Source organism: Heliangelus exortis, chromosome 1, assembly GCF_036169615.1.
Source record: "Heliangelus exortis chromosome 1, bHelExo1.hap1, whole genome shotgun sequence".
Classification (NCBI taxonomy): Eukaryota; Metazoa; Chordata; class Aves; order Apodiformes; family Trochilidae; genus Heliangelus; species Heliangelus exortis.
In genome coordinates, this window is record NC_092422.1 from 174,851,431 (window position 1) to 174,875,683 (window position 24,253).

At 38.7% G+C, this 24,253-nt stretch overlaps 1 protein-coding gene across 5 annotated transcripts; it reads right to left on the reverse strand.

Moving 5' to 3' along the window:
• Positions 1-103: 103 nt before the first annotated feature.
• On the reverse strand, positions 104-22,047 carry FAM3C (FAM3 metabolism regulating signaling molecule C). Of its 5 annotated transcripts, none has more exons than XM_071733738.1 (10): positions 21,886-22,047; positions 12,317-12,377; positions 9,544-9,648; positions 8,365-8,394; positions 7,821-7,944; positions 5,790-5,848; positions 4,363-4,413; positions 3,697-3,781; positions 1,515-1,641; positions 104-628 (listed from the first exon to the last, which is right to left on the reverse strand). In XM_071733738.1, the coding sequence occupies exons 2-10, from the start codon at positions 12,327-12,329 to the stop codon at positions 539-541; spliced, it is 684 nt and encodes a 227-aa protein (XP_071589839.1). In that variant the 5' UTR covers positions 12,330-12,377; positions 21,886-22,047; the 3' UTR covers positions 104-538. The 5 variants fall into 5 exon arrangements, with proteins under 5 accessions (XP_071589839.1, XP_071589841.1, XP_071589842.1 ...); XM_071733740.1 differs by lacking the exon at positions 21,886-22,047 and adding an exon at positions 19,901-19,923; XM_071733741.1 differs by lacking the exon at positions 21,886-22,047 and adding an exon at positions 19,814-19,857.
• Between the last annotated feature and the right edge of the window lie 2,206 nt (positions 22,048-24,253).

The following is a 24,253-nucleotide window of genomic DNA, read 5'->3' on the forward strand; positions in this document are numbered from 1 at the left end:
TGTGCTTTGACGGGGACTACAAAATAAGTTTCTGGAGCACTCAGTATTAGAATAACCAAACAGCTTTAATAAAAACTGATGCTGCCATTAAAAAGGCAGAGGATAAAAAAAATTAAAGCTCTTTATTAACTTATTACTAAAATCTACAATATTCCACAATGGTTACATACTCACAGCAACATTACGCTGTTAAGAGGACAGTACAACATTTGTCAGGATCCGTTTATTATCCACTTATGCAATTTATTAGCCAGTTGACCTACAAGGTATTATTTACCACAGGCAAACTAAATACTGTGCTTTTAAGAAACCTGCATAGGAATGATTTTTTCTTTTATTTTGAATGTATTTACAAAAAGGACTTCTAGGTGTGTTAGCAATAAATAACCCCAATATTCAAAATGTCAGTGCTCATGCACACACCGACAAGATGGCCGCATGCTTTAAAAAGATAATTTACAGTACAGTCTCCTTCATAGCCCTCTCCCTAGTAATAGCAGAAAGTGCATTTTCTTCCATATTTTCTCCTTTCATTTTGTTAGTCTTGCTTTTGAGGGATACAGCCTTCCATCTCAACAACTTCTGGCCAGCCTTCATACTTATTTGTGTCCTTGTTGTTCTTTATATGCTATAAACAGAAAACATTAATCTACCATTAATGTAAAGTAATTTTTATCTTGTTGCTTTAACTCACAGCTTTAAAGGACATTTTATTTACTTATTTTCAGGCCATAGACAAAGAGAAGACATCACTATTAGTCACTTGTGGTTTGTATCAAATATAACAATCACTCAGCATTCACCACTTAACTTGCTCAGATAAGTGCATGCTAAGAACAGTTAAACCATAAACTTATTATGGGCATTTATTTAGGGAGACAAGCAAGAAGACCACCAACCACCAAACATTGAATTTTAACAGTTAAAGTATGGCAACATACTCTATTTCACAAAATTTGCTATGGCAGCAGTAATTTTTGCCAGAACAGCACAGTAAAAAGCTGGGAACACCAATACCTTAACTACTAATCTGTCAGAGTTCTACCATTGTTAATGCATCTAAAATACAAGTGATAGGCTGGAAGTTTTCAATTTTTCACTTGAATTAGATTTATTAAAAAGATAAATTATCTAGTTATCAGGATACTAAGATCTTTTTTATTTGTGAATCACTAAAGAATCTTTTGCATTTAAAAATAGGAGGCGAGTCAAGTAATAAAATGGAAAAGAAAATTGTGTACCACTATTGCACTGGATACCCATCTCAAACAAATGCATAGTATTTATAAAATAGAATAATAGGATGGTCTGGGTTGGAAGGGACCTCAAAGATCAACTACTTCCAACTCCCCTGCTATGGGCAGTAACACTTTCTGCTAGACCAGGCTGCTCAAAGCTCCATCCAGCCTGGCCTTGAACTCTATGGAGGGGGCATCCACAGCTTCTCTGGGCAAAGTGCTGCATCTTCAATAATGCAAGCAGTTAAATCCCAGTAAATTACAAAAATCACATACCTGTTCAAATGGACTTTTAGTCTTAATGCCTTTTCCACCACAGAAGACCCAGTTGTCTCTGAAGCCAAGGTTAGTGATAGATGTGCTTCCTAATTCAGATATCAGCTTCCGTGCTTCTTCATTAAGCCTTGAGCAAAACAGAAAAGTTCAGAATGTGAATAAAATACACATCCTTGGAGCTTTCATTGTTCAGTGGACCATTAAGTTTTAATCTGATTAAATACAGTTTTAGTCAATATTGGACAAGATCTTATAAAATCAGGTGAGTATAGCTCTGAAACCACCTGATCTAACAAGCTCTGCTCTTTAATATTACAGTCTCAAGGAACCGGCACACAAACCTGTCGGTACATCAACAAAAGCTAAGAACCCTCTCCTGTGAGAATTTATACATAGATCTCAAGTAATGTTAACAATTCTCCAAGCAACTAAAAATGTCAACCTTTAAAGTAAACATAGTTTTGCAGGCTCAATCTGAAGTCTAGATAAATCAAAAGCTACTTTAGATTAGAAGAATGACCTGAATACATGAAAGAAGACATTTGGTTAAAAATTTAGAATGCTGCCTCACAGCACAGTTCAGTGCCTGTAGATCCAAGCATGAATATTTAAGTATGGGAGTGAAAACAGTTCTGTAGGATAAGTTATTGTTCCAAAACCTTCAAATAACAGCTCATATTTTCTTCCTTTCAGTTACTACTTATTGAGACACAGCTCACTTCACCTAAAATTAAGGAAATCGTTACATACTTTGAAGGTTATCTGCACAACCCACCCTCCAAGTTTCTAGAGCATTAGGGCAATTTACTATCTTTATTTAAATATTTCTTTTAAACATCTTTATTCTTCAAAAACTTGTTTTCAAAAACTAGAATTTATGATTACCATTATGATCACCTGGTGGAAAGGTTGTGGCTAATAATTTTATATCACTAATAAATAGCAGTTCCTGATTGTCAGTATGAATAGACCCAAGTTACCTTCTTGTTCACCTGATACTGTATCTACAGACAAGCTTTCAAAGACATCAGCTGTGACATGATTACTGAAACAAACTAACTCTGTGTGGTATCCAAAACAAAGAAGAAATAAAAAAAGAGCAAAGAGAAGTAATAAAATGAGACAAGGGATTTCAGTCTTGGCATAAAGAAACTTGAAATCACTTTATGAAAAAAGCAATGGATCTACACACTGCAATGCTAGGACTCTGTCATAGGAAATCTGGTCCTGTATCAAAAATACAGACAAATTGTGTCTAACAAACTGAACTAAAAGAGAAAAAATAATACTACAGAACACACTAGGCAAAAAAAAAAAAAAAAAAAAAAGGAAAATGGAAAAAAAAAAAGTATTTTCAATAAGAATAGCACTCCTTTGAATAGGCAAGGAGGCCAAGGAGGCCAAGGAGGCCAAGGAGGGCAAGGAGGGCAAGGAGGGCAAGGAGGGCAAGGAGGGCAAGGAGGGCAAGGAGGGCAAGGAGGGCAAGGAGGGCAAGGAGGGCAAGGAGGGCAAGGAGGGCAAGGAGGGCAAGGAGGGCAAGGAGGGCAAGGAGGGCAAGGAGGGCAAGGAGGGCAAGGAGGGCAAGGAGGGCAAGGAGGGCAAGGAGGGCAAGGAGGGCAAGGAGGGCAAGGAGGGCAAGGAGGGAAAGGAGGGAAAGGAGGGAAAGGAGGGCAAGGAGGGCAAGGAGGGAAAGGAGGGAAAGGAGGGAAAGGAGGGAAAGGAGGGAAAGGAGGGAAAGGAGGGAAAGGAGGGAAAGGAGGGAAAGGAGGGAAAGGAGGGAAAGGAGGGAAAGGAGGGAAAGGAGGGAAAGGAGGGAAAGGAGGGAAAGGAGGGAAACTCAACTATTGATTTCCAGCTTTTTTTAGACTTTCAAACAACACCTGGGATATTTCTGCTAAAGGGTCTCATCTAACACCTGATTTATTGTTTCTGTGTTGTTAGGATAACAAAAGTATATTATATCTGACATTCCTCTATGTAAATTTACACAGAGAACATGGTTGGTTATAATTTGACCCTCACATCAGCATTATAAAACTAACTGAAAGCAGTTTTAAATTCATCAACTCAGAAGAACAAAATTTTATCAAAAGTGACTGTGTGATAAATAATGTTTTGGTTTTGAGTAGAAAATACCATTTGTATGTTTAAGCAATATTTACTGTGTAAATCAATGGCATACTTTGTTGCACCATCATCATATGTTCCCATCAACACTATTGTTCCATCCTGGATGGACTTCAGAAACTCAATAAATGGTGCCACATCTGTGGGGAAAAAAAAAAGAACAAAAAAGAACACACAACTGTTTAGTAACAAGCAACCATTCCGTACTTAAATGCCTGAAATGCCTTCCTGAAAACAACATTCGTCTTAAGAATATTTATGTGTTTATAAGACGTATAAACACATACATAACACATATAAACACATTTATAAATGTAGTTATACATTTATAAAAGCTGCTAAGCTAGAGAAATATAAAATGCACCACAGAGAACTCTCCATTTTACAGAAAGACTTAATCTGTACTATGCAAAGATACAAGTATGAATGGGAACTACTCAGGAAAACAAGCACATTTGATTAACCATTTCATTCTGCCCCACCCCAACTATTTGTGTTTCTTTGAGGCTGTGCTCCCCTCACAATTCCAAAGGGGGAGGTGAAGCACTCCCTGTTACCTTAAACCACCACAAGAAATCAAGCCTGAATTACTGGGGGGAAAAGAAGTAAAAAAAAAAAACAAACCAAAGCAAACCCAAAACCAACCAAAACAAGAAAAAAAAAAACCCAAAACCAGTATTACAGTTATTTCTCATGCACCAGCTAGGGTAACTGCACATACCTCCTCCCCACATGTCAAAGAATTTAGTGTCCAGTGGTTCTCCTGTTTTACCTGGAGAAAAAGAAGTATTTGCTGTCATCAAAAAGCCGAAGTTATATAACAGCCAACATGCCCAACTCCTCTTAATGACTGAAAGTGCTGCACAAAACACCATATAAATCATGAAATCCTATGGTCTTATCTTTTCTGAAGATTGCTCCTTACACATCCCAGGAGCTTGTGAAAATGCATAGGAAAAGGCAAGAGAAGATGTGTGGGAGAGAAGATGCAAGCTTCTTATTTTATTTCAAGTCGAATATAAAAATACAGCTTAAAAAAACAAGGAAAATTCACTTCTGATATTTACCTTTTAAAATTATTTTTGTAAATAACAGATAGTACAGTTAAAGGTTGTCTCTAGTGCCACACAGAAAATAAGACCAAAAATACACCCTGTTTTGTTACAAACTGGAAATTCATAGCTGACTCAAATACACAGAACAAAGAGATGAAGGAAGGGGTTATTACAGTATATTCATTAGCATTTTATTTTGTATTTTTCCTATGCTGTCTACAAAGACAGTATCTGATGGGAAGTAAATCTCTCTTAATATACACATTAATTTATATTTTGGAAAATGAGTAGAAAGACTTGTAGCCATTTAATAAAAAGCCAGGGAGTCAGGGCTTGAAAATATTAAGCCAATTTAGGAAGACAAAACAGGATTGGGCAGCTATTCAAGTCCTGCTCCAGATGATGTAAACCTGAGTAGAATCCAAAAATAGTATTAATTTATATTGCAGTGAAATAACAAAGTGCTCAAAGATACAAGAAATTGCTTCCTACACATAAAGGACAAATGTGCCAGTACTGACATTCAATTCAGTTTATAAGGTGACACATAAGTAAATCTATTTAGTTTTAATTAAAGCTAAGAATCCTCAACACAATTATGTAATATGATGCATTTAAGGGTCAGATCTAGAGATACGGAATAATCAAATATATTGATTTCAAGCTAGGAACTAACGCACTGGTCTTCCTTTGCAATAACAATAGTTAAATAAGTGTCATTGAAAAGAGAGCAACAGAAGAATTTAGTTTACAAAGTTCTATTAGAGGCAACACACAAAGTCAAAAGAAGTAGCATGCATCTCACACCTTTTTCTATTTTATGTGCAATAGGAATTCTGATCTATCACTGAGACAGTCCCCGCAGCACTCCACATTACCATTTTACTACACATTATTAGAAACAAAAATGCAGATTTTTTTCTAATTTCTAACTAAAAGGTACAAGTGCTAAGACCTGACATTATCTCAGTATAAACATGTTGAATACTTCCTTTTCTCCTCCTGCTTGCTTTTCATCATCCTTTAGAATCTCACCTGAAATTTCAGAAAATTTTAAAATTAAGACAATCTGCTCACTTACACTGTCACTTACCATTGACCAAGGCCACATTTATTCCTCTGCCAACATTATTTTTAACTCCACTCATTAACCTGAAACAAAATAAACAATTACATTTTTAGCAGGATAATTATCTGATTTTAAATATCTCATTTTTAAATGGGATCAGTACAGTTATAAGAGATATATGGCTGAAAAAACACATATTTTGCTTAAATGAAGCAAAAATCTCAAAAGCCTGCCCCTGCTTCCCTGCTTCATGCTCCCATTGGGAGTATGAAGAATACAAAGGAATCAAAAAAAAGCAAAACCCAAAAAACCAACAAACCACATTTTGCAGAAGTGGCTTGACTAAAAAAGATCTTATGAAGTGGAAAAAAGTTTTTTTTCAGAGCTAGTATACTATACATTCTTTAGAAAACTTGGGCACAAGCTCAGACACTACAGGCTGTAATTTGGCAGCCTTCTCACAGGAGGGCAGTGGTTCATCAGTTTTAGAATCCTCCAACAATTTACAGTCAACAAGCTTTTTAAAGAGAAATCAAACGTCTTATGAACAAAGCAGGAGATAATAGAACATTAGTCAAGTTTTCTGGTGGACATTTAAATAGTCCTCCTCAGAAGTAATTGAGAAAGATATTTTCCAAGGCAAACTGGACACAAGACTCTGCTAGCTGTGCACTGGTATGAAAACAATAGAGAACTTCTTGCCAGCAACTACTTTCTTTTCAGCACTTTCTTCAGTGAAATATCCAGTAGAGGATCTATTACTTTTTGGTGGGGTCAGGAATAGCAATCCCTTCTTAATTAGAATAGTAAGCAAAACATTAAACACAAAACAAGAAAAAAACCCAAACCCTACAATCCTGAAGTTAATATATTATTTGCACTCCCACAACTTTTAATCAGAGATTCACTCTAAGTGCTCACAGATCCTAAGCTTCCTAGCAACCAGAATGAGAAGCTGGCAAGTTTCATAACACCAACAAAAATATCATGCAGACAGATTAGGTAAGACTGCCCAAGGTCAGGAGGTGAATCAATGGTAAGAATGGAAAGCAGAACCTAGCAGCTTTTAGTTAGTAAGTGTCAACTGTGAGCTCCTGCTGGCTTTGCACATGCTCCCCAGCCACCCAGTGATGCTCCATGGCAAACACCTAAACAAGGGAGATTCTGCCAAATCGGCCTCAGTGAAGAATGGCTTGGAATTTGAGCAGTGCTCTTGTTTCTTCTACTACTAGTGCAAAGTGGAGACACGACTGTGTTTAGTTATCAGGGAAAAAAAGCTGGGAAAAAACTGCAATTTCACTACATATTAATTGCTAGAGGTAATGCAAAAAAATACAGGCTTCTGTTTAAGATCATGCAAGACTAATTTCAGTTTTACTTTGGAGAGTAAAGTAATGGAAAATGTAAACCAGTATTTTTTATTAGCTTACAAAATAATTATCCTATTTACAATATTACATGGGCTTCACTGTTCACAGTGAAGCTGCCATTTGCTCTAGAGTTGATTAGCACTGCTTGCTGGATGTGCCATCTGAAACACTCTGTACTAGCACAGCGTGGGCTGAGAAATAGCTAAACTGGAGCAGTTTAACTTCAAATGGAAGGCAAAGGCTTGTAAGTCTGACTGATACAGAAAAAAACTCTAACAACACTAACATCATCTCTTTTCTGACAGGTGACATATAAAAATGAGTGGATGGATTATGTTATATGAAGCTGCACACTCTGGGTGACAACAAGCAAGAACAGCCTAAGAGCAAAGTAAGAAAAAATCTAAAAATAAATAGTAATGATCTCATTATGGAGATTATTAAAAGACACTCAGTCAAATACTCTAGGAACAATAATACTTTCTTTAAAAAATACAGTTATTAGAAATACAGAACTTAAAACCAAACTGTTCCTTTCCTCATTTCACAATTATTTCAAGTTTATTACTTTAATTACCATCAACAAAACCAACAAAGGATCATTTACATTACCAATTTTGTGTGTGAAGTGATCCCAGACAGCAGTTGAAAAAGGTAATTACATACAACAGGAAAAAATACTCACACATTATCTTCTACACAAATTTTAGGTCCAACTACATTCGCTGCTCCACTTGCCATTTTGAATGCAAAATGCTTTTCAGGACAAGCTTTTGAGATCCCACATTTGTATCTTGGAGGTTTTGTAGCTTTCAATAGGAAATAAAATAGAATTTTAGAAGCAACACAACAGCTAGACTAACAGAGAAATATCAGTTTGCTTTCTGAAAGAATTAAAGGAAAAAAGTGGACACAAACAGTATCTCATCTGCAGTTTCACAGCATCTTAAAATAATCTAGGTTCCTGCAGTAACTCATTATTCTATACTTGTTCTCTCCCCTGTGCTTGCTTTAGCACTGCCATCAATAGTCACAAGACAAACCCACAAGTAAATCATGGGTAAGAAACAGAATTTACAAGAAATTTAGGAAAATCAGGAAAAGAGGAAAATTGGTCTCTGATTGCATTTAAAGAGTAATTAAAGCTTTCCTCATTATGAAAATTCAACAGTTTTTCTGTTATTAGCGCAAGCAAGTCACAGCAGTAACACATGCATATGAACACTCACAGCGTGCAGCTGCATCCAGTGCTGATCTAGCTAAAATGCAAAAAGAAAGTTTTACAAGATGTTACTATTAAACTGTCATTTGCTATAAAATATCCCATAAATATAAAACCCTTCTGTACCCCTATAAAAACAGGTTGGTTGAAATGAAGTATCAAATACATCTGAACATTAGGTTCCAATTTAAACATTAAACTTTACATGGTAGAGGAATGAAAGGGATGAAGGACTACATTTAGAAGCACTGTCTTGATTTATGACTGTCCAATTAACACAAAGATCCATGGAGATACAAACAAACCAGGGACCTCTGGAGGTGTGGGCTCTGAAGTGAAATTAATTCCCTTCTTCCAGCTTCACCAGGGTAGGGTTCCTTTCACCTAACACTGAAAGACTACAACTCAGATGCATCTGAACCCACCAGTTCATGACTTTTTTGGGAGAGGAAGAGACACAAGTGACCTCAATATGCACATATCTACAACACATCTTTAACACCTGAAGACACCTGTGTCTCTGCAACAGTTATTAAAGATGCCTCTGGCAACTGGTTCAGATGTCAGCTCACACTGCAGTAATCTAGAGCTAAATAACATGAACCTCATATATATACATATAATTGTTTGGGGTTTTTTCTGTAATGAGAAACCCCTTTAAAGATAAATTTGCTTCAAAACACACTCTTAATTTTAAGTTACCTCAGCTCCTAATGCTTTTCTGTGTAGAACCTAGACATATCTGAAATGTTTTGATTGATGTTTAATTGTACATGGTAGTGTACCTGTGCAAGCAAAAAAGCCCACCCAAAACATAAAATTCTGAATTGCCTGAGCAGAAAGAAAGGCAGAATACAGATTCCTAGAAACATCATTCAAGTTGCCTAGTTTACAACACAAGACCAGTGAACAGTAAAATTTCACATACTTGATAGATAAAGAATCAAACTTACTAAAAGAGTAGGTTAAAATAACTTAACACACACATTATATTATACATAGCTTATATTACACATTATATACCATAACAAATGCATTAATACAATAACAAATGCATTAGCACATTAAAAATAAAAATTTTCAAGTAAAAGCCAAAGATAAGCTTAAAGCAAAATGAAATATATTCTTGATTATGGCTCAAGTAAATATTAACAGATGTCCAGAAAAAACAAAACTCACCACTTACCAAATATGTGTCCTAAGTTTGCATCCATTTTTATTTCAAAGACTTGAGATATGACATAAAATGTCAATAAAAATATTGCTATGACTACTACCAACTTCGCAGCACCTATTCAGAAACAGAGAAGTTTTAAAAAATTAGCTGCAAATGATAATATTAAGATTCCCAAAATTAACTATGTAAGAAATGTTCATCAGACTACATTAACTCAGAAACTCAGATTAACCATAGTTTGTGGACTCACTAAATGGAAGTAATCTGCAAGAAATGGACTTGATAATGTAAGATGCAACCAAGCCAGTCCATCAGGTTATTATACCAAATAAAAATCCTTCTCTCAGCTTTCTCCAGCTTATTCTTGTCTGACACCACAGTACACCAACTTGGCTCAACAGCCAGGAGAAAGCAGACTGGAAATCCTGCTTAGAAAAATGAGCTAAGCTTATCTAGCTGGCTGCTGTCCAAAGGAGAAATTCCCACCTGCCCTCATTCCAGCTCCCTGCTCTTAGCCATGTGTAACCATCTCCTTACTGTTCACCCAGTCTCTTCCCTCCCCCCTTCCCTCAAATTTTGCTACCTCTATTTTAATGTATGGCCAAGGATGAGAGAATAAGAATCTGTACATATAATATAGAGTGGCTGCTTTGGTCAGTCAGGTCTGAGCATTACATTAAAAAAAAAGCACAAAACCCAACCAACCAAAGCCTCCTCACCTCCTTTTCAGCAGATTTCACAAAGCTATTCTGAAGGCTCAAAGAATCTGCTTTCAAATTCATAAGGTAGTAATACCTCTCCCCCTTTCCCTTTTAACATGTGGAAGTCTCCAGTAGCTTTAACTTTTAAAAGCCTAATTTTATTCAGTGCTGAGCAGGCCCTCAGTCCCCCTGGAGCTACCTCTCAGAGAAGAGATGGAAGCAGAGAAACCATAGCAATTTGTACTTGAAATGGAAACTTGGGTGTACCTGCTACTGCTATGAACCCCACAATTTTTAACATAGTTTTCAATAGATTTTTACAAAACACTCTACTTTTGCCTTATTGTAAAACACTAACTGACTGAGAGAGAACTTAGCTGAGGAGGCATCTCATCATCATCCTGCCTTCCTGTCTCACCTCAGTATGTCACACTGTTTGGAAGAAGCAACCCTACAGTATGCTTCTGTTCCTCAGATTATCAGCCAAGGATTGTGAAATTCTTCAGAAAAAAACCCCCAAATTTATGCACTCCTGCAAATCTAAGGCTGCTGCTGTGATGGGTTCCTCAGAAAAATGTTAAAATAGACAAATTCCTCAGCCTTCAGAAGGATGTTAATCAATCCTTCCAAAAAGCTAAAAAAACTAAAACCAAAAAAACTAAGGAAATAGAAAAAGAAAAGAAACATGAAGAATAAGATAGAACTTTTTTGTCTGCTTGTAGTTTGGTCTTCCTCTCCCACTCTCCCTTTCTGTGTGTGTGAGCCCATACATACTATGTAAGAAAACATCAACACAAACTTCATTTATTGCTGGAACTACGAAGCATGCAAACCACAGTTAAACACTAAAGAAAACAGGTGATGTGAACATATTGTAAGTTGAGAAAAGAATTTTAAAGCAACATTGCTTAAAAAGATGAGGTGCTACCAGATATTGGAATGGGTCATCTAGCAAGTGACACTTGGAGAGCATGCTGCTTCAGTAGCTAGCAGACAAGATGACCAATAACTCTGTATGGTCACTAAACACCCTCTCCACCCTATAACCCAAGTTTCTGAACTGAACTGCAAGTAATACCCCTGAGGGAAGTGAAAGAAATCTCCAAGAAAATTCTTTTGGTGCTAAAACCAAAACCATCCTGTTTGCTACAGGTTAAACATTCTATAGGAACTGACATATCTTGTCTGCAGGTTTTAGCAACAAAAATAGTTAGATGGAAAAAAAAAAACGTTTGGAAAAGTAATTTCCCAGGTCATTTAGCCATCTTCTAAAAACTGCAGCATTTTCCCCTTCTTTATCAGATTAGCTTTAACAGGTTGCTCCCACTTACACATACTGAGGTTAGGAAAACAAGCTTAGAAGTAGTGACATAAATGGGAACTCCTTTCACACACTAAACAGGTTAAAGCATAACTCTCTTGGAGGTGTCATTCTCTCCTCAAAGAGCCAACAGTTGCTACTTCTGCAACACAGCACTACATACTACAACATTTGATAAAAGTGCAATGCATCAGAAACTCAAAACTGTCCAATTGCCACATAGGCTATTCCAATGCAATCAAATATCTAAAACAGTATTTTCTTTAGTCTTATATTGGGAAAAAACATCTTATTTTTACAACCACTTCACCTTCTGTTAAGTAAAATCAGTTTCTCAAAAGCTGTGCTACAGTAATTTACCTCCATGAAAAAGCCTTTTATAGCTTTCAAACTCCCACCATTCAGGAAGTTGCAGACAGTGTACTGTAATAGTGGATAACACTTTAGGTGAGGCAGAGAAGAAATTGCTTCAACTTCAATTGGTCATTTCTTTATTCCTTCACTGTCTTACAGAATTAGCAGCCAAATTCATGGCACCTTAACCAGTCACTGCAGATCAGCTGAAGTGTTTTAACCAGCTGCTTACTCTTAGACCATCCCAAATTTCAATCTAAGTTTTATTAAGCATCAATTAAATGGAACAACAATGCCTGCTATGCCCATCAAGTTTATTTTAAAACCTCATTGTCAGAGCTTGTTAATGCTGTCTACAGCATTAGTTTCACAAGTGACAGAAGTCTGATTTTATTGGTGTACTTACCTGCTATTCTCATGTTTAGTCTTCAGCCAGCTAATGACACTACTTTGTTAAAAATAGCCACCTAGGGAAAAACAAAACCACATCATTGTAATAATCATAGAATCATCACGGCTGGAAAGGATAATAGCCAAATAAGCACTTTTGTGATGACTTCATAGTAAAAACCCCATAGATTTTCCAGCCAAGAATATTAATGATGATTGTCTTGAATACCTAATGCTCACAGTAAAAGAAGGATTTATGATGGATTTATGATGCATTGCTTTCATTTGTCACTACATGAAAGAAGACTTGTGAAAAAAACAATTTAATTTCATCACATCCACTACAAATTTTTTTCAACTTTCAATCCTTCAATCTGTGACACAGATAAATTTATCAGTGCAGTCATTAATTAATTAATTAATGCTATATGGTAAAAACCAACAACTCCACATGCACTGCTCCAAAGTCTTAGCAGCTTTTGGAAGCAATCTGCCATTTGGCAACTTGTCATGGCAAAATATACTTTGGAGAGAAAACATTTAATTTTGGCCTTCGGGATACTTGCATAAACTGCATTCAATGAAACTGAAAGAAGGTTATTCTAATACTTTAATCTATGCATTATAGAAATTAGAATTTCCTAGGAAACAGAAAAGTTCAGGTTGTGCATTCTCATCTTCTCTATTTTTTAGCATCATAATTAAGAAAGAGTCCTCAGTTACTTTCAAAAATATACAAGGCATTCATACAGATAAGTCTGTAAGCAGCATTTCCCTTCTAGGTATATAAAAAAAAATCCAATTCCCAATTAGAATTTCACAGCATAACTACCTACATTTAATAAGGCAAAAAAACCCCAACCTACTACTACTCTAATCCAAATAACCATCCTACCTACCTCCATCACAAAAGCTACAGCATCCCTACTACTGCAGTCCTATGCCATGATTTCAAAAACCATCTAAAATATTATCTTTGGAAATTATTTGAAGAACTCTTATTATTAGAAATCAGGAAATGCAAATCATTTGGAGAAGATCATCAAAACTTCCATGAAGTCTTCCATGGTCTATGCTACAGAGGAAAAACTGGTATTACATGGACACCCCTCTGCCTTCACTTAACTGGTATCTAAGTTTAATGACTTGTGTTCAGATCCTCTTTGCTGAAGACACAGTCATTGAGCTCTATTGCTTAGTTTCCAAGAAAATGGTCAGCAGAGAAATAAACAGGAAAACCCAAATTGAAGTATAGAAATAAATATTTCTACTCCATAAGGATATGAAACTAAGTATCAACAAAGTTCGAGAAGCAGAAAAATGCTTTTCAATGCTAAGGTTTGTATTACGAGGGAAATCTCATAGTGTATTATTAACATAATATATACATAACATTTCTAGCCACATATATCCATAAAGAATAACTTCTTTCATGGAAAGAATAGGACTTATCTGACTTATAAAAAGGCAAAAAAAATCTGCTAGGGCAGATAAACGTGTTTTATTTCAAAGTCTATGAATAAAATTGTTCTAAGAATAAAAAATAATTATTCTTCTCCATGCCTTGAAATATGTCAACATTAAAACAAACACTGTCTGAAGTTTGAACAACCACAAACATGTTTCAAGTCGGCACTAGAAAAAGAATTCCTCTTTTTGTCTGACTATAAACAAAACCACATAACAAATTCAAAGCATATGAGCAAGCATATGAACAAAACCAAAAAGCAGAAACTAAGAGATCACATCATCCAACCTTGACAACAGAATGCCTGAACAACTGTGTCCATCCATCTCAGTGATCATTATGTTTAAAATCAACAAATATTCAACAGATAAGATGCATTTTTTAAGCTACTTGGACAAAAGTAAAAATTAATGTTATACCTCAACTTTAGAGGCATTAAAAAAGTTATGTAGAGATTCTTTCCCTAAATTATTGCTTAACAAAAATTGTGTGTTTTGATCTAGGGAATAAGTACAGGAATGCTACAGTACAGGTGAACATTGCACAGCATTTTCCAAGTCCCTTTCCTATACAATATTATCCATTTGGGTTGGAAGGGACTTGAAAGACCACCTAGTTGCAATCCCCCATCATGGGCAGGGACATCTCCCACTAGACCAGGCTGGCTCAAAGACCCATCCAACCTGGCCTTCAACACTTCCAGAGAGGAGGAAGCCATAACTTCCCTGGACAACCTGCACCATGTGTCTCACCACCCTCACAGTGAAGCATTTCTCCCTGATGTCTAACCTAAATCTACCCTCTTCCAGTTCAAATATCACTACAAGCCCTTGTAATATCACTACAAGCCCTTGTGAAAAGCCTGTCCCCAGCTTTCTTGCAGATCCTCTTCAGGTACTGGAAGGACTCAACTCCCTCAGCTTGTCATCTTAGCAGAGATGCTCCAGCCTCTCTGATCAGCTTTGTGGCCCTTCTCTAGACTTATTGACAATATTTCATTTCTACACTATTATTACACACAAATCTGAACAGAGATAAGTAATACTAAATCTGTATGAGCCCAAGATGCTTTGAATTAAATTCAGAGGAAAATTTGCATTAAATTTCAAAGGGAAAAGTGCATATATGGTCAAATAATGTTATACCTGGGCTTATCTATACTTACAATCTGTTAATAATGAAGAGCATCCAAGTGCACTATACTAGAATTAGATAAGGTTTCAAAATTACTTAGTAGCAAAGAAAAAAAAAAAAAAGACTTGAGCTTTTATATTTATTTCTGAGTCATGAGCAGATTAGGACAGTGTTTATTTTCTGCAGCACAAACTGCTTTCCTCAATGATTAGCAGATCCAATTTTTTTCCTGTCAAAGAAAAACTTAAAAAAGCCATTTTACCTTTTTATACCCTGCAAAATGCAGGCAGTGAAACTACATTATGGTTAATCCAGCCCCTGTTAATAGATATTTCAGTCTGGGGTTTTTTGAGCGGTTCAGAGCGGTTGTGGTTTTCAACTCAAAATAACACGGTGAATCAGATATGCCAGGGACAGCATTAGCTATTCTTCTGTGAGCTCTGGTTTTAAGCCAGTGGTTGTGCCAACCTGAATTACATGCCATGGACCAAACAGCTGAGACAGTCAAAATCATTCGAATTTTAAACTGGAGTAGGAATTTAGGATCCTAATATAATAATTTTATTTAAATACAAGACGCATTTCCTAACACAAATGATTGCTTTCCCTTCTGATAGATTAGGAACAGTTTTCCAGCATGTTTACGAAATTCATTTTGAAATCAGTGACTGCCAGAAATAGAAAAGAATGATATATTTTAAAAAGTAATTACTGTACTTCAATTTTATTGTATAATCATGCACAATTTGTGTCTTCTGCTAACACATGTGGTGACCCAAGTAGCTGTTTCCTACATGCACCCCTACACTGGTATGAATTCCTGGTAGTTATGGCACAATTCCTCACAAGCAAAAGGTTTGTCCACACAGAACAATTTACAGACTTGCTGATATGTACTTTTTCCCATTTGAGAAAAATACTACCATTAAGTATAACTATTAATTTCTTACCAACAACTGTACCATCTAAATGGTATAGAAATCTTCCATATACACACAAGATTCAGCTTGGTATTCTAACAGTAGTGACCCAAAGTGTTTGCATGGTAAAATGAGGTTTTATTTTACTGTCACCAACCAAAAATGAAACCCAAAGTTACTCTAAAAATAAAACTAGGTAATTCTGCTACTGTTGCATATCCTGTGTTGCAAATACTGCTATGAGGTTTCACTTATAAAAAAATAAATACACATGAGAAGAAGCATTACTTTTGTCAGAGTGTTTTGACACCCTATGTGCCAAACGTTTCCGAAATGATGTTTCAATTTACTGACCGTGCAGGCTTTTTGCTAGTGGCATCAGTCCAGGACTTCCACCTTAGGGAACACACAAACTAATCTGTCTCAGAAACTGAAAAATTCTTCTCAGTCCTGGGAAGCAAAAGATAAAAGTACTAAGGCATTCTTCCCATTGAGAATGAAACTTAACCCACATTCCTCTTGCAATTAGAACACAAGAAAACCAAACCAACCAACCAAACAAAAAAACAACAAAAACCCCACCAAGCAAACAATAAAAACCCAGCCTCCAAACAAAAAAACCTAACAAACCAGCAGAAACCATAAGCACCCACTCTAAAGGCTCAAGCACCCACTCTAAAGACTCTTACTAAGTATTACATAAAATTCAGTAGTTCATATATTTAAAAAGGGGATTTAATTTACAGTCCCTAAAATCCATACTACTTATACATGATAAAGTAAACTGTACCACTGCTACTTATGTACCTATTAAAGAGAATCTTAGCCCTGACATTTCATAGGGCTGGATAAAACCACATAGAGAAATTCACAGAAAATCCTCAAGGACAAATTGCTGAACATCATTATTCCACTTGCTTTCCAACTTCTTCACAGAGAAGTATATAAATCTCACCACAGAGATTTAATAGAGTTTAACATTTTCTTCTGTCAAATGATGAGCAAATTATTTTGCAACTGAAGCACTCCTGCAATTACCACCTGTTCAGAAGTTCAAAACCACTGATTTGTTTTCTGACATGTTTTTTTAAGGAACAAATTACCACCTCCATTTCATAAGCAGCAAAGTCTGATCAGCCTTTCCACAACAGGAAGGCGTAAATAAAGATTTGAAACACCATTTATCTGAAAGCTCACCACGTCTAAATCTAGACAAGATGCTGCCAGAATTCAGTAGACATTTCAAATATGCATCAGCTTTCATATCTTTGCATCAATTTAAAAATACCCAGCCTGTTGTTAGAATAATGCACCACTACCATGCATCTCATCCTGACCCATCCAGCAACAGAAATACCATACAAAAAAGTTATGGGTCTGAAGAACAATTAACATATGTACAATTACCACGACAACATAATTACACAGGACCACCACAGAAATTTATCTTTTACAGAAGTTATAGCATGTCTCTTCATACTGGGGCCCATTTTAAATAAAGTTATCAAGCAAGCAGAACAGGGATGGAGTATTAGTAATATTACTCTGTAGGTCCAAGTTTACTGCAAGATGACCCATCTGCCCTTCCACACTATTCTTATCCCCAAACATAACCAGATTCTAGATGTCAGGATGAGATCATCCTCTTAGGAGTGATACTCAACTGCACAGACCACCTCCTCAACCTCACCACAGAGCTGCACATCCAGACCACAGACACTGCCAGGCACAGAGCTCCTACATACTTCGCAAGGCAGAGAGGATCAAGGGTAGTGACAGTAGCAAGGGACATCACAACAATGCTGCTGCCAAAAAAATACTATGATACTACCAATCATTGGAGCTTCTTTAACAAAAGGTCAGCATGATCTGAGACAGCATGCTGGAGGGGTGTTTTAACTTCTGCTCAGTAGCAAAATGGTCTCACCAAGAAGCTGCAATGTGCCTTTGAGTAAAGTACTCCCCAGTGACAGCCACAGCTTAGATCACTGTTGGTATCTCTCCATCCTCTCACTCCAAGGGATACAGAAACTCCTGCTCCACCTGAGTGCCACTGGCTGAGGGAAGCACCCTGCAGAGAAAGCCTCATGTGTCAGCTCAGGGGTAGAAAAGGCAGCAGCACAGCAGGCTCAGGAGGAAGAGGGGCCATGTTAATCCCAGCAGGACACTGCAAAGTAGGATCATCCTGCAGATAGGAGACCTCTTCAAGTGACCAATAGCCTCCATGCTACACTCAGAACTGCAGTGCTCCTGTGGTACAAGCAAGTTACTGCTATTGGTCTACATTAGCACATCATTTGAGTGATGAGGTAAAATGATGCTTAGAAACTGAGAGGACAGCCAGCTGCATGATCCTTAACAGCTCTAAGAGTAACTCGCTCCTTATTTTTGAAGACACAAAGAGACAATAAAATTGCACTCTCTAGAGTAGTTTCTGAGCATGATGAAATAAGAACAAAGATCCTTAACCTACCTCCTGTCTGGGTGCAACTTTCCAGTACCCAGTACAAAACACATAAGCCACCTCCAAGAAAAAAAAAAAAGAAAACTTGGAAAAAATTTAGAGGGACAAAGTATTCTTTTTTTATTTTTATGTATGTATACATACTCTATATTTCAATACTTAGTTAACAATTGGCCCACACCACACTAAAACCCAACACAGCCATCTTCTGTCCTTTAAGATTTTAAAATCCAAGGATTATCATAGGTGGAAAAAATTAATGTTATGTGGGATGACAGCAAGATACTGCACATCACCACCTGTGGAGAAATTTGCCACATTAAGTACGTGCAATCTAATTTGAGGAACATCATTCCTCCGTGACAGAAGGGTGCTTACTATACAGTGATTTTACCACTGAGAGTCTACCCAGTTGACATGAAGATAGTGATATGCAATCACTGTACACTGTAACAACTCCTGATGCCATGCCTCTCCGGATCAAGCTGTTGTAAGAGAGATACACAAATCATTACAAAAATCCCTGTAATAGCCTTCTGCCTGAATTGACTCAAATGCAGTTCCAAACCCTTTGGGCCGACCATCAAACAAACAAAAAGACAAGGCTGTTCCCTCAACCACTTCACCTGGTACTTGCACCAGTATTTGGCCTGAAGGCATAAATACATGGGAGCAGGTCAGCAGCTTCCCAGCAGCAGTACAATTCAACTAATTGATGACACCAGAAGAGACCACAAAAGTCTTTGCTACTAGGATGTGATTTCTTTCTCCTAAGATAAAACTGGAGAAAAGGTAGAAGTGTGCAACTTTCTACCATTAAAACTGACTCAACAGAGTACACACTAAATGCAGGTCAGAGTTTACTCCAGTAGCTCCCTCTGTCCTGAGAGTCTCCCAAAGCTTCTGTCCCCTCCCACAAAGTCTCTTCCACACCCCCTTGGCACCAAGCAACAAAAAGGGCTGGAAAAAGCTAAACTGCAGCTCTGTCTGCAAATGAAGAAAGAAGCTATTTTTGTACCATGGAAATATAATACTGTATATGGGAAGCAAAAATAGTTAAAGAGCAGTTCAAAAAGAGTAACTAATAATAACTCCCTGTGAAAACTTAAGTGTGACTAGATTTCAGAAAGCCTGGGTATAATAGTATTTAATCTTGTCATGTGACTTGGACTACTGAATAGGGATAAGATTTTTAAATTTATGGATGACATCAAGACGCAGATGCAGACAAATGCAAACAAATTAAAGGGTAGCATTAGAACTACAAATTATCCAGAAAAATCTCTTCTTTCTTTTAAGAAAAAAAAAAATCTTAAAGTCCCCTTGGGATGCATACATACATTAAGAAAAGCCTGAGAAATCTATGTTTGGATTCATGCCTAGATACAGCATTTTAGACATGGAAGTATGAATCCAGAAGCACTTATTTATAGGTTACAGATGCTTTACCATTCATCTAAGTTGAAAGACCTGGTGCTAAGAAATGAGATTTCCAGCAGCAATACCAGTTTAAAGTTATTTCCTTACCACCACTCCTCCCTGTTGTCATGTCACTGGACCTCAGGCTTGGATTGCACTAGGAAACATGAAAATTTATAAGACAGGTGAGCTAACCTGCCAGGTTGCCCCAGCTCCACTCACTATTTCTCCAGTCCAGTCCATGGTATTTTGCTCACTAAGAAAATCTAAAAGAGAATTAACATAATTTCTACCAGATGAGCAGACAGCTTTTAGGAGTGTGGGGAGGCAAAGCACAGCAGCATCAGATTGTTAAGATATGCACAGCCATCTCATGAAGCTTCATTGCAAGACTAAGATTTCTGACATCATTGCAGCTTACATTTTTCCTAATGTAACCCTAAAACTTCATGGACAGTCTTGGTCTCAGATCAATGTAAGACTTGCTGTGCAAAGGGATCCTTCCAAACCATGAATTAATTATTATAGTAATAAGTACTATAGTTCCTGTGCTGTTGACAGATAAATGGTTGTCACAGGGTTGTGCAGCTGACCACTAGCAGAGAGAACACACAGGCTTGCAATAATAATGATGCCTTAAATAAGGTAAGCAACTAGGCAGCAACCTGTGGGTACTGTGAGGCAACTTTTGCAACTACTCTGCACTCTCAGAGTGAAAAACTCAGGACGGTTCCAAAGAAATGTAAGCAATGGCCTAAAACAGACAAGGTGCATCCTCCATCCCAAAGGGATTAGATGCTATTACAGGACAATACCAAGCCATTAGCTGGTGTGGAGCCTACCTGCAGGCTTAAAGCAAGTTACAGAACTTGTTTCACCACACAGGCAACTATGCAAACCAACAGATGACAAAGATTTCTTCATACTTAAAAGAAACCTTGGGGGGTGGAATATGTTCTAATGACAACAGTCGTATTTATTAGTTTCACATGTTTAACATAATAACCTGTTGTACTCTGTCATTAACCAGCCATTTCCACTTTTTTTTTTTTTTCCTTCTCCTATTAGTATTAAACGAATATTTTGTTAAAAGAAGATGACCTATTAGCCTAACCACCACAGGCTCCAAACCTGCGTGGCACTACGGGGCACACATAATACTACAAAGAATACTTGGTATATGCAAGGATCTTCTCGAAAGTGTGGAATTATTATGGTATCATAATAATGAGATATGGTATCATTCATAACAACTATGATATCGTATCATAAAAAGAGAGATGGTATCTTTTCAATGTGAAAAAAATGAAGAGCCAAAGAAATCAGATGAGTTACACAGTACCTCTGAAAGAAAAAAAAAAAGTAACTTAAGATTATTAATAAATAAACAATGTAGAGAATTACTATACGTTTTCCTACTTCTGCAACTCAAGAGGCTAGAAACCAGAGGAACACACAGCTATTTCTCTGCAAACCCAAACACACAGCACATAATCCTTCCTCGTAAGTTCACGATGCTTCTGCCAACACCGTCCATGGCGAAGAACAAACCCACCGAGAAGCGGCACCGTTTCCTGCTGCGCTACGTCCCTGTTTCAGCAACAAGAGGCTGCCTACAGGGCGCAAACTTCACGGATTTAACTGGACCGGGGGGTGCGCACGGCCGAGAGCCTTCACCCCGCGCTGCCCCCGCTCCGGTACGGGCCGGAGAGCAGCTGCCCGCCCCGCACCACCGCCGCGATCGCCGTGCTGCCGCCAGGCAGCCCCGACATCCCTCGCCGGGCCGAAGGAAAAGACGAAGGGTGCTTCGAGGGGCCGGGGGTTCCGCCCGCCTCTTCTGCCCCGCACCCAGGGCCCCGGTCCCCATGAACTCTCCCGGAGACAGCTCTCGGGCGAGCAGGGACCCAAGAGCCGCCGGCACCTCGGAGAGGACGGGAGAAGGGCTGCGCGGCTCCACGGAAGCTGCACCTCCAGAGTAAGCCGGCAGCGGAGGGGAGAGGGCAGCCAGCGCCGAGCCGGGGCGAAGAGCCAGCCCCGCGGAGAGGAGACCGATGCGCGCCCGGGCGGCAGAGCCGGCGGCGGGCTCCCGGCGGGAGGGGCCGGGGCCACCCCAGGGAGAGAAGCGCGTCGCCTGCCACCCCCCTCCCCCGCACAGCCCCGCAGAGAACGCGAGCCCCTACCTGGGCTGTGCGGCCGCGGGAACGTCGCGCACTCTCCCCGCCTCCCCTCAGCGGCCCCGCCGCGCACACTGCCCCGGCCCGCCCGCCGGCGACGGAGCAGGAAGCCGAGGGCGCCGCTGCGGAGGCGGAGGAGAGCGCGGAGACTGCGCGCCCGCCCCCTACTGGTGGCGGACCGGGGGCAGGGGCGGCATCGACCCGCCCCGAACCGACCCTCCCCGCCCCGCACAGCACCGCTCCGGCACCGCTCCGGCACCGCCCCGCACCGCCCCGATCAGCTCCCGCGGCCCCTGTGCCGCCCCCCGCCCTCTCCTGTCGCAGCCTCGCGGGACAGTCCCGCCGGGACACGGTAGGGTTCCCCGCTGTCACCGAGTGCGAGACCCGGGCTGGGGACAGGCCCCTTCAGCTGCTCCGCGATCTCTCCACGCGGCTCCTGCCGTCCCCCGGGGCGTCCCGAGGGGGCTGGGTACAGATCAGCTCGGGCTGGCACAGCGTAGCGGGGCTGTTCTGGACTACAGCTTTATTGATCATTTAATTAGGGCTGCTGCTCAAAAAGTCCCCTCCGGGTGCACATCCACAGCCACGCACCCACAGGGGGGCGATGAGGGTGCCAGTTACGCCCCACAGTCAGCTAAACAAAAAAGGCATTTTCGGCTTAAAAAAAAAACAACAAAACAACAAACCCCAATAAACAAACCCTTTCTGATCGGCGGGAGAGAGATGATCTGTGTTACCGCACAAAAAGAAAAGCTAATCACGTTCTCCATCTTTGATTGTGCTCTGTGGCTGCTGAGTCTTTTGCCTTTTTTAAAAATGTATTTATTTATTCTTCAATTTTTTTGACGCTGGTTTTCCTCGAACCCAACTACGAACTGATGTAGGTAGGGAGTCCTACCTAAGCTGGTAGGACGCTCACCATTTTACTAGTGGAAGAAGATTTTATTGGTCTGAGTCCCTAATCTGGACTACTTCTGGGAAGGGCATAAAAAGTGCTGGGGCAGCAGACAGCCAGATTCAGTCAATTCCACTATTGTAAAAATCACAAAGGGAGCATTTTTTGCAAAATCAGTATGACTCTTCTCTTATCAGAGAACAAAGCCACGGCTAAAATATAGGGCAAATCACACATCATCAAAATCAGGTACACAAAAGAAAGTTTCCATGTCTTATTTTTAAGCACATCTGGTCAACACACCCTTCTTTTAATCTGTTTAAAATAACATACTCTGCTATACCAGCAGCTCCTTGGTATAGGATGCTTATTTGCACATCAGTCAAGTAATTTCTTTAGTAAACTCTCTCAACATATTGAAACTTCAGGCATACTGTAATCTCGAACAAAGAAATAGCCAATGGAGCATAGCTCAAGAAAAGAGAACATTTATAGCTTTTATTTCTGTATGATTATTTAGGTATTTCTTTGGTAGTCATTTCAGGATCAGATTACTAGAAGGAGAAATAACACTATCTGCACAATAACCAACAACTCAGAACACATCTGTATCAAAGTTGAAGAAATAAATAAAACTTGAGAACTTGAGAAATCAAATCCTGTTTATTTACCTGGCTGAAAGGCTGCCACAACCCCTGCAGGGTGGAGTGTCACAGTTCCCCAGAAAAGTGGCAGTTGGCAGGAGCCCAAAAAAGACCCCAAAATGTCTCAATAAGGCTTCACGTTCCTCCTTTCCCCTTTTTTCTTTTTTTTCCTGATTTGCCATACAGTTTTTCTGTATTTCTAATTTCCTTTTTTTGTAATTTGTCTTATAATGAAATGGCTATGGCCCTTAAGTGAAGGGTTTCTGTAAGAAGTACAAATAAGAGCTACACCTGCAAGAGTTTATTTTCCATCTTATTAATGTCTGTGATTAATTGACCATTTTTTCTTTTGTAGTAACAAACATGTTTCATAGCCACATTTGTTCCAAATGTTTCACTGTGGTGTGATATGTTCTAAATTTACAATTTTGAATTCCAAAATGCTTATATTTATTTAAAACAATAATAATAGGTTGGTTTTCTCATTAAGCTGTGAAATTCTAAGAAAAAGACATATTGTAACTATTTTGCAAGTGTCAGGAACCAAGGTGTCTTAAGAATTCAGGCATCTTGGGCCTGAACAAAGATGACCTTGTTGGCCTTGCATGTTTGATGAGTTTCTTTGCTAGTGAACCTAACATTTGACATGAACTTACTTTCTTTTCTTTCTCCTAACTACTAATTTTACTAAGTGAAACTATAGCACTGCACTATGTTTATTTTTTTTTTTTAAATGAAAACATTTCATTCATGTAACTACAGGAAAGCTAAATGTAATGCATGCCTTATTTAGCATCCAAAGGCTAATGGGGATAAATAAAAGCAAAGTAAAATA

Coding starts and splice junctions, on each gene's coding strand:
- FAM3C (XM_071733738.1), bottom strand. Junction 5,849..7,820: donor ATTTGTGTAGAAGATAATGT/GTGAGTATTTTT, acceptor ATTTTGTTTCAG/GTTAATGAGTGGAGTTAAAA. Junction 4,414..5,789: donor AAATGTGGCCTTGGTCAATG/GTAAGTGACAGT, acceptor CTTTTTCTCCAG/GTAAAACAGGAGAACCACTG.